Below are 11,166 nucleotides of genomic sequence, written 5' to 3'. Positions count from 1 at the left end.
AATCCCTCTAGGTTCCTTGAAAATCTAAAAGTGTGTTGATGATCATAATTAATCGGAAACTGAACTAAATCTATGGTGGTCCATTGTGTTTCCTTAAAACCACCACTAGGCTCAAGAGAAAGATACTCTATTATATGAAGTGGGCCTCATTACTTGTTTTGGATTACTAACATTAAAAGAGTATTAATTTTTAATTCATTAATTTATTGATTTCTCTCTCAAGTCAAATTAGTTTCAGTTTCTTTTTTAAATCCTTATTTGACTTGTCATTTCAAAAACTACATGCATTGTTTTAAAATTCAAAATTCTTTAAATCACGTTCCAAATTTATTTTTTTTTATATTTTCAAAAAATTTCTGAACATTTAAATCAGTTATTGATTTGATAACCTCTCATCTCCTCTCATTACTCCACCATTTTCACATTCTCTTTCTTCTCCACACTCTTTATTTCTTTCACCATGAGAAAGAAGGTTGTCACACAAAGGGGATGGGTACCATAAGACCTCGACGAAACTCACCTTCCAGACCACAAGCCCACACTCATATTCATATCCATTCACACTCATCCTCTTCTCACTCCTCTCAACCACCCGAGTTAATGGTAGGAACCAAAACCACAAATTCAAGGCCATCATCAACTCCTCAAGAGGCTGGCTCCTCAAAGGCTAAAGTGGCGAAAGGCAAAAGGCCCATGACAGATAAGAAACTTCCATCTTCTCCTCCTCCTCGTTCAATGTCTCGTCCTCCAGGATGCTCAGCCCCCTCTTCTCGTCCATCTAAAGGTAACAAAAGACATTTTCTTCACTTCGTCAAAGAATTCATTTACTCAAATCCAGTTGCTTTCAAATCCTATTTTGGTAAACGACCTCATTCTCATTTTGATCCTTAACGATTTGCTTCTTGCATAGATTTTGAGTTTCACAGAGATATTGTGTCAAAAATATCCCTGTGCTCTACCTTAGTTACTGACCTGAATAATTTGGCTGAAAAAGGGATAAATTTCATGAAAGTTTTAAATTTTTGGGGTGAAAAAAATTGTTTGAAATCCGAAGGCCCATATACCCAGATTTGATTAGGGAGTTCTATGCAAATATGCATTATTTTGAGGTTGTTATTCACTCATATGTCAAGGATTGTCAAATTTACTTAAACAAAAAATACTATTGGTGAATCTCTTGATTACCCTGAAGTAGGTGAGAATGCCTACATCTCTAGTAAGTGGGACAATAATCCTGAATTTTCTCACCAAGATGTTTTGGCCAACATATGTGAGAACATTTCCCTCATGGATGGTGTCACACCAACTCACAGAGCCCTAGGTTCTTCCTGTGCACAGCTTCAGCACCTTATCACTCATATTCTTCTACCACAAAGCGATTTCTATCAATAGGTCACCGTGATTCTTTGGTTCTCTTTGCCATAATAAACAAAATAAATTTTTTTTATGCTTACTTAATGATGCGCCATATGTTTGACTATATAAAAAGTTATGAAAATGTCTCTTTTCCATATGGAATACTTTTTTACTTGCATCTTTGAGTACTTTGGTGTTGATATGAGCGATGAGACCATGGAAGACAAATATTCATATCTCAAGGGTGGTGGTGCAATAAAACAGACAAACAAAAAAAGCACAAAGGCTACCAAGGACACGGTTCTTGAAGAAGATGAGGAAGAAAGTCTTCCTCCTCCATTCATTGCCGGGACATCCTCATCCCATAAGTACCTTGTGAATGGCATTGTCAAGGATGTTTTACAAGAATTTGTCAACCTCACAAAATAGATGATTAACTCGAGCAAACAAGCTAGGCAATTGGCTCTTCAAAATGAAAATTTCTTTTGGAAGTCTTAAAGTCGAGTTGAGGTATTGCATAAATATATAGACTCCTTAGATGATGACCAAGCAATGACCGATCAAGATGAGGATCTGACTGGAATCGAGAAAGAGGGATCTGATGCCTAGTTTCTACTCCATAATATTGCTGCTGAAGTTTAAAGCTTTGTTTTTTTCAATTCTGATTTCTGGATTTTATCATGTTGAAATAATTTTTTATTGCTTTTCTGGTTCTTTGAATTTGATTAGAATTTAGTATGAATGAATGTAATAGTTTTTAGGACTTAAACTTTGACACCTGTGTTTTGCATATTAAATTTTTTGTGCAGATTCATCCCTCTTTGATAACAAAAAGGAGAGAAAGAAAAATGAATTGAAACAGTGAATTGAAGCTGCTGTTTCTATTTTGATTTTTCTAGTGAATATTTTGAAGCTGTTTATGAATTGATCTGTTTTGATTGAAAATATGCAGCTCGTGAATATTGTTTATAGCTTTAGCATAAGATCTGAGATTTTAAATGAATGGTTCTTGATTAATTTTTAGAATAACTTTGATTTATACATGTCTCAAGGCTGGTTAATTTCTTTTAAAAGCCTTATAAATTATTAACAGGTTCGCCAAGACTTTTTATTTACAAAATTATTGGACGTTTGAAATGGTTTTTATTTTAATAACAGGTTGATCAAAGCAAACATTTAAGGAGAGCTTGGTGATCAAAAGAAAGGGAAGCATTAAATCAAAAGAAAACATCAAAGGGAAGTTTTTAAAACTCCTCTCATTTCTTTTCAATTCAAAATATTTGTCATCAAGGGAGAGATTGTTGAGTTTAAAGAACTAAACTATGATTAAAATGATGACTAAACATTATTGGGTTATTATCAAATTATTTATCTGATTTGATTTGTTTAGTGTGCAGAAAAAAAAATAAATTAAGATTGGTCCAAGAAGCAGTAACTCAAGCCATATAGAATCTGGCCCACAAACACACACTCTATAACCGAAGAAGATATTTTTCATACTCATCACTTCACTCAACAGAAACAAAAGCATATATTTAGCCTCAAGAATGAAAACAAAATTTGGTCCAAGATCATCAGAAGCCCAATCGGTAGATCAAACCCAAATTCATTCGCTCCACTTAGTTTCTAACTATTCAAATTTTATTTCATTCGAACACACCACACCACTAAAACAAATTCTCTTTTCTATTTTCTTTCACATCACATCACTCTCGGAAACAAAAAGAAAGAAAAGAAAAGTTCTAAAGTTAGGGCAAATTAAAGAACAAAAAGTGGGTTTTCATTTTCAAGCAAAGAAGAGAAGGTAAAAGGGGTTAAAGCAAAAAGAAAAGATCTCGTTAGAAAAGAAAATCACAAAAAGGAGATTTTTTCATTTATGCTTCATCAAGAAATATTGAAGAAATTAACTGTATCACAAACACCGAATGAAAAAATAAAGAAAGTAAACATGAAGGTGCTCTTCTGCTTATCAACGTTCAAAAATCAAACTTGGGGGCAAAGTAAGGATGCACGGCTCAGATTCAAGAAGTAAGATGAAAAAGGTTGAAAGAGAAGATTGAAGGTATGGTAGCATGTCACTGCTTCTGCCCTCTCTCTCTTCTATCACGCCGCTGGTGCATTTGATTTTGGGAGAAGAAAACCAACATGTACTGAAGCAATGTTTCAAACCCTGGAAGCTTCACTCCTCTATAATAGGGGTGAATGGTCAAAGATTGGAGTAAGGAGTGAGAACACAAAGTTTGGATTTCCATAACTCACTGAGATGTTTATTCTTCTCCTTCATGGTTTTCATTGTGTATTTCTTTTTCTCATTTTACTCTGTCTAAATTTCAATGGTAAAAGGCAAATTGGTGAAATTTGTAAGAAAAAGTCATTGAGTGGTAAAAGGAAAAGAGTTAAACTTAGAGAAAAATCATAGTTATCTCAGAAATTTTTTTATAAGTTTTTCTGTTTTGTGTCATGATCCTAAGGAGATTTCCTTACAAATTGGGTTAGCATTTTGCTGCTAAAAAGTTAAGGTGAATTTCTAGTCAAGTTCGATTTGAGTTAGAAACTGAACTTGTTTCAGATAGGATTGGATAAAATCCTAAAGAGAATTGGTGATTGTAATCTGTTAAAAGATAGTAAAATTCCGTCACAGTTGTGATGAAAACTGAATATAGATTACATTGCATTGAGTAGCTAAACCAGGATACATTTATGTGTCATTTCTCTTTCTCTTCTCTATCTATGTGTCATTTCTCTTTCTCTTCTCTACTTCTAGTTCTGCATAATAGGAGAGAAAACTAAATAATATCCTATTTATTCTATTCTTTTACACTTCTTTGCATTATACATTACTTGTATTTTTATTTTGGCTCTTAACACATTTAAAAACAAATACGAAATATCTCCAATCTTCTATCCAAAATAACTCAATAAAATTTAAATTTAAAAATAAATTAAAAAAAAGCCAAAATTCAACCCCTATCTTTTTAGCTACTGATATCCATCCATTAGTATATTTAAATCTATACCTCAGCACTAATTAGACCCATAATAAGAATTAGAAGTTTCCTGCACTCGAAGCAAGCAGAGTGATATGCCGACTACTCCAAGAGGTCCAACACTTGTTCTGAGCTAATCAATTTATCAGCAAATATAAATCCTGAGAGCCACGTGTCAGACACAGAACGAGAGTCATAGAAATAGAAGCTTGGAAGGTGCCATGTGTCAGAAAGCAGAGAAGAGGAGAAGCCCAAAGACATACATGATCCTAATCTTTGAATCCTGTTTGAATTGTTGCTGAGTCATGAGGTTAAATAGTGCTAGGACCCTCACACGTTGCCACAACCAATTACATGCGGTTCCACTTGTCCATCCCCCATGCAAACATATCCACTTTTCAACCTCCTTCAACCGCCACTCCCTCCTTTTTAATCTCACTCTCACCAAGCATCACATTCCAAGTTTGCAAACACTAAAACACAATAAAGTGCTTTTGTTGTTTTGACGAGAACAGAGAGCATGGCGTCTGAGCAGTTGCAAAGGAGAGAGAACACGAGTGTTGAGAGAGAGGTGCACGTTGAGAAGGACAGGGTGACGAAGATGACAACGCATTTTGAGCATCTTGCTGAGGAAGTTAAGGAATCTGATGATAGCAGCAAGGACACTCCTCAAGGTACACAGTTTGAGTCCCTTGCTGACAAAGTGAAAGGTGGCGGTGAACATGGAGGTAGAAGAAGCGAGAATGTAGCGGCGAGTGAAGCAATGGGAGGTAGTGGTGATCAAGCTCAACATCATAATGTGGGGAAGTTCGAGAGCGGAGAAGAACTTGAAGGAAGAACAAGAGAGGTCAGAGGCAGTGTGCCGGAGAGGAGTGGTGAAAACAGGAAGAGTGTGGGACAAGTTACTGCTGAGAAAGCAAGAGGGGGAGACAGAGGAAGAGAGGAGGGTGTTAATGAAGGACAGAGGTTGCAGGAGGCTATAGGTGGTGGTGCTGAAACAGAAGCTGCCAAAGCAAAGAGGAACCAAGAGCAAGAGATTTTTCAGGGAGGAAGAGTTGGCGGTGGTGCTGCTGAAACCGAAGGTGCAAAAGCAGAGAGGAATCAAGAACCAGAAGAAGCTCAAACGAAGAATGAAAGTGAGACACTTGGAAGCAAAGAACAGACTGCACCGCAACAAGGCTATGTTGATGCAACCAAAGAAACACTCTCAGGTGGAGCAAAAGCTGCAGCAGAATACACTGCGCCGGTTGCGGAGAAAGCCAAAGACTACACCCTGCAAGCTGCTGAGAAGGCCAAGGATGTCACGGTGGAGAGCGGCAAGACTGCCGCAGAGTACGCTGGCAAGACTGCCGTGGACTTGAAGGACAAGGCGGCCGTGGCAGCGTGGAAGGCGGCGAATTTCGGCACGGAGGTGACCGTGGAGGGGACTAAGGCTGCAGTGCATGTGGTGGAGGGGGCTGCCGGGTATGCTGGTCAGAAGGCGGCTGAGCTGGCAGTGAAGTCGGTGGGTGCTGTGAAAGGATTGGCTTCTTCTGCTGGTGAGACTGCTAAGGAGTACACTGCAAGGAAGAAGGACGAAGCTCAGAAGGACTTGGACCTCAAAAAAGCCTCTCAATTTCAGGTTTGCTATCTTCTTAAACCAAATTACCATCTTCAAAAATAAGCCTTTTTATATTTCAGAGTAGTGTATTGAAATTTCAGGACTTAGGTCCGAAAATGTTACTTGTAATTGAAATTGACTATTTTGTACTTCTGATCAATCGAGAAGTATCAGTTTGGGATTTAACTCGAAATTTGAGTAAAGTCCTTGCCATTATGAAGCTTAGCATTATAACTTTACATTGAAATGAGAATTGACACAAAGTGGCATTTAGGAAGAGAGGACAACACAAGGGGTCGGCGAAACTGTGAGCCAAGAGGGAACAGGAAGCAGTGTGTTATCATCCATCGGAGAAACTGTGGGAAATGTTGGTCAGCAGATAAAGAAACCATTTCAAAACATCACTGGAAGTGGACAAACTGAAGAGAGCAACAGAATTCAACGAGGGCAGCAACAGATTCAGCACGAGGGTGGTAAAGCAATGACAAGAGTTGGTGATGTGGCACAAAGGGTGAAGCAGCCATTGGACACCATCACTGGTAACATCACTGAGGGAGGTGGTGAGGTTTTGGGAGCTGTTGGTGAAACTGTGGGCGAGATTGGTGAATCAATGATCAAACCTGCTGAGACAGCTCAAGAACAGCATCAAGGTAAAGAGGGACAACAAGGTGGTGGTGTGCTTGGTGCCGTTGGTGAAACCATTTCCGAGATTGCACACACAACTAAGCTCATGGTTGGTGGTGAGGAAGAAAGTGAGACGATGCACAAGAATGTTGAAGGGAGGAGGAAGAACCCTTGATTTGTGTGATCACTGAAAACTGATCCTGCTTTCTTGCTTTGTAGTACATGTTTTGTTGATGTCTCTGTTCCATGTGTTCAGATGTGGACTCGAGTGTTTTTGGGGTTCTGTTTTGTTCTGTAGAGTTTGTGGAAAATAAGAATCTCATTTTGTGATTGAGGTTGTGAAGATACAAGTGTCAAAATGTCTCTTTCTTGTAAACAGTCAAGTTTGTACCTCTGTTACCTACTTTTATAATATTCATAGTATAAATAAATGCAACTAGTCTTATTATAGTACTTGGTACTAGCCTTCTATTGTTGATTTTTTGTTTCAAACTAGTCTCGTGAGTATTTTCAAGAACACAAGAAAGAAAAAATTTGTGCCCGATCACTTTGACATGCAACTAATATTCTGAACAAACTAGTTTTCCAATTTATGTTAATGAAGTGGGAATTGAGAAACATAGGCTTGCTGTATTTTACAAGTTTTAGGCTCAATGAACAAAAACTATTATAACTCCAGTGCTATCTGCTTGATCCAAAAAAGACAAGGAAGAGTAAAAGAAATGAACATCATTCCCCTTGAAAAGTTCATGTGTTTCAAGAGTCCCAAATTGGACCAAAAGCAGGAATCTTAGCCTTCTTGCATGCTCTAACAACATCTTTGCTACCTTGAGGGTTGCTGGTAACAATAACTACTTCACAATTCCACATAGTAGCACCTTCCACACTCATCTCACCCACATTAGGCCTACCACAAACTCCAGTGTCATGAACAATCACTTTCTCCTCTGGATAATTTCTTACCAACTCAACTGTCTCCTTTCCAAAGTTTGTTTCAATATCCTTAGCCACCCAAATCAGATACACATCAACATGATGTTGCCTTTTCTGCAATAGGAATGACAAGAACACACAGATTCCTGATCCTGTTGCCACCAACAACACCCTTTTATACAGTTTCACCAGGTAAGTTAGCCCTGCAAAGTGCAATTTCCTTACCCAAAGATGGTTTGGTTTTGTTGAAACTAATGATCGTGTGAAGTCACCAACCGCACCAGCTAGCATCATGTGTTCTTTCTTTCCATCAGATATGATCCCAAATGCATGCCATTCAGATAAAGGTGATGGACTAATTCTACCAAACAACCCTGCTTCAACACCACCTTCAAATTTTATGATTGTGGCATGGCTTGATGCCGTAGAAACACGAACCGCTACCCTTCTAACGGTTAACCAAGGAAGGACTATAAGGATTGTGATGGCTAGAGTGAACCATGATTCTTGGTTCTTGATCATCTTAGAGATGGTGAAGTGATAGGATTGTGAATTAGGATCATAGCTTATAGACAGAAGAATGAACAGCCAGAGAAGGATGAGAGCTGTCCAGCCAGCGAACCGGTGCGTGCGCTCGAAGACATTGTGGTGGAGGTGGCGGACAAGAGGGAAGGCGGCAAGGGAAGAGAGAAAAAGGAGTAAGAGGATGGCGAATGCAACAACAATGATCTCAGTGGAAGTTTTGTTTTTGTTTTTCATAGTAAGGACTAAAGAAAAGAGAAGCCATGATATGGAAGAAACACCACAACTACTGTGGATTCCTCCAAGGCTTTGAAGGAATGAAGTTGTGGAAGTTTTGATCCTAAGAGGAACACAAGGCTTCCCAATAGTCTTCACAACCAAATAGAAAAGAATTCTCAGTGTTGCTTCACTTCTGCAGAGTGTAAGAGCTAGAATGTTAGCAATGGAGAAAAGTGAAGCCTTTTCCTTTGCATATGGAAAATGCCCTGAAGCTGCAAGAGATAATGCAACCATGTTCAAGGCCAAACAAACAAGGAATATCCATTTATACACTGTGAAACCTTGATCTAGAAGAATAATTGAAAGCCTTGAACTATTAGCTTTCTTCTGTTGTTGTTTCTCTGCATCTTGAGAACCTTCTGCTATGAACTCTACCTCAACATCGTCATCATCATCATCATGGTCATCTTTGTCAGCATCAATGTCAATGTCACAGAAGTGACTGCTGGAACGGCTTCGACCTGGACTAACGGCATTCATCCTAGGAAGAAGCTTGAAAGAACTGGTTCTTGTCCATGGAAGCCAACGCCATGATCCATGTGTTGTTGGTTCTGGCTTTGGAATTGGTGTTGGTGGTGGCTCTATTGCAAAAGGGTTGCTTCTATTAGCATTGATCTCAAATGGCACCCCTCTACAGCTTGAGAACCTGGCTATCTTCATCTCTGTGCCACCCATGGTGTGAACTGATAAATCTTTTTGCTTGAATGAGACAGTTATAGTTAAATTGATCTCACAACACAGCCTTTCTTTTATAGCTGCAATCTCATAGAACAGTTAGATAGAGTAGTTGAGCTCCATAAAGTAGTTTTACATATGCATTTACTTACTTAACTTTACATCAGCAAAAATAACTACTTTGTATATTTACTGCGTGAATAGTCTTCAACATAATAGGATATAATTGAATGAGTGTGTAAAACATTTTCAGTGTATCAAAATTATGTTTTTGGTTCCAAATTCTTTAGTCGCATTTGGTTATTGAGATAGGATATAAATACAGAGACAGAAGGAGTATTTGCACTTTTAGTCTCAATTTCAAACATCAATTATTTATGCTATAATAAGTAGAAGTTTACAAAGCAAAACCGTTTAATTAGGAGGGAATGTCAAATTGTCAACTATTCACACTGCAATAAAGAGTGTCACATTCTACATAGTTAGGCCTCTTTAATAAGAAAATTCCATTTTAGTCCGTTGTCATCAGAACAAGCATTTAAGAAGTTAACCATTTAAGGAGGCCTCTAATATGTAAGATTCCAAAATGTGGTTACTCTAAAATTATACATGGTTAGTAAATTAAATATTTATGTTTGACTTTGTTAGTTATATTGAATAGTGATTTTAAGTTGGTTTGAAATGTAAACCAACTTTGTTGGTGTGAGGTAGGGAGAAAGAGATGGTAATCCATGTTTTGATGATGTGGATGTGGATGTGGATGTACTTATTTGGGATAAACCGTACCTTTTTGCTTGCTGAAATGTCTTTCATTCACTCTCTCACATTTTTCGTGAATGAATTATCAGAGTTAATGCATTTTATCATCACAGAAGCTACTTTCTCTGATTCTGTTCTCTTCTTTTCTCTGGCTTCTCTTATTTTAATTACATCAATTTAGTATCTTAGTTTCAGCACAACTTTGTGGAACATGGATGATATAGTGGGGTAAAGTAAATGAAATTACTAAATTATTGAGAAAAGTTTCGAACCAAAATATTTCAGCTATACTAACCAAAATTTTCTTAAATTGATTTTAATTAAATAAGTTAGTTACATTTTGATTTTTATTTCACTCTTTTATCATTCTACTTATCACACTCTTAACGGCGCTTATTATTTTTTGTGTATAATAGAGAGATATGTATCACAAAAATAGTGTGAGAAGAGAAGTATTTTACGCTGCTGTAGGTTACACAAACCAGTGCCTCCGATTTTTTTGTATTGTTTTATTTTTTAAACAAACGATCACAAATTGGATGGTCCGATTTGTGTTTTTAAAAATAAAAAAATTTAAAAGTATAAATTGGACTCTTCGATTTGTAGTTTATTTTTTTCTTCAAACAAATCGGACCGTCCAATTTGAATAATATCAATTTAAAAAAAGACGCATATCAAAGAAAAACACCTAATCTTCCAATAACAACGTATTATAACTTCTTAATGACTCTTACATATTAATTATATTAATTATAATAACATATCCCTAACTTTTAGGTATTAATCAAATTATATATTAATGTTTTTTTTTTTTACAATTTGATATTCATATTTACTATTGTCATAAAGACTAATAATAATAAGAGAAAATTTCATTCTTCTCATTTGAGAAATACTAAAATGACACTTCCTTCCCTTCTATTTGTAAAATATACACTTCTCTTTCTTATAACTTTTAAAAAATTTTCTCTTTAATCTATTTTAAAATTTTTATTTTAACTAACACTAACTTTATGTATTTTTTAAGAAAAAATAAATTATTTTTTACAAAAATACAGCTTAGTAAAAATTTTATTTCTTGTGATTAAATTTTATTTACTAAAATACCCTTTAACAAATTATTTGTCTACTGATTAAATTATATTTTTATCAAAATATTTTTAAAAAAAATTTTAATGATTAAATTATTTTTTCCTAAGATACCCTTCAATAATTTTTTTAATTATTAAATTGTGATTTTTTTATCAAAATTTTTGTTAATAATTATTTTTGTATTTTACTATTAATTTTTTGATATCAATGTATATTATTTTAACATTAAATTAAAAATATCTTACCACTGTTAATATATATAACAATTAATATTAATAAATAATTTATTTCATAGAATTATTAAAAATTATTAACAACTTTATCAAAACTTAAAAATAA

The 11,166-nt window shown here is 35.9% G+C and overlaps 2 protein-coding genes across 2 annotated transcripts; one reads left to right on the top strand and one right to left on the bottom strand.

Annotated features, from left to right (window-relative positions):
* On the top strand, positions 4,783 to 7,020 carry LOC107613737 (seed biotin-containing protein SBP65). Its single transcript, XM_016315866.1, has 2 exons — positions 4,783 to 5,964; positions 6,218 to 7,020. Exons 1-2 carry the CDS (start codon positions 4,864 to 4,866, stop codon positions 6,740 to 6,742), a joined length of 1,626 nt encoding a protein of 541 aa, XP_016171352.1. The 5' UTR covers positions 4,783 to 4,863; the 3' UTR covers positions 6,743 to 7,020.
* LOC107613736 lies at positions 6,810 to 9,146 on the bottom strand. The gene has a single exon (XM_016315865.2). The coding sequence runs from the start codon at positions 8,974 to 8,976 to the stop codon at positions 7,324 to 7,326; it is 1,653 nt and encodes a 550-aa protein (XP_016171351.1). The 5' UTR covers positions 8,977 to 9,146; the 3' UTR covers positions 6,810 to 7,323.

This window comes from Arachis ipaensis, chromosome B08 (assembly GCF_000816755.2).
Source record: "Arachis ipaensis cultivar K30076 chromosome B08, Araip1.1, whole genome shotgun sequence".
Classification (NCBI taxonomy): domain Eukaryota; kingdom Viridiplantae; phylum Streptophyta; class Magnoliopsida; order Fabales; family Fabaceae; genus Arachis; species Arachis ipaensis.
The sequence above is the reverse complement of the archived record's forward strand: the minus strand, read 5'-3'. Positions and strand labels throughout refer to the sequence as shown.

Excerpts from the sequence above, each read along its gene's own strand:
- LOC107613736 (XM_016315865.2), bottom strand. The coding sequence starts at position 8,976 with ATGGGTGGCACAGAGATGAAGATAGCCAGGTTCTCAAGCTGTAGAGGG.
- LOC107613737 (XM_016315866.1), top strand. The coding sequence starts at position 4,864 with ATGGCGTCTGAGCAGTTGCAAAGGAGAGAGAACACGAGTGTTGAGAGA. Across the intron at positions 5,965-6,217 it reads AAAAAGCCTCTCAATTTCAG|GAAGAGAGGACAACACAAGG; the intron begins GTTTGCTATCTT and ends AGTGGCATTTAG.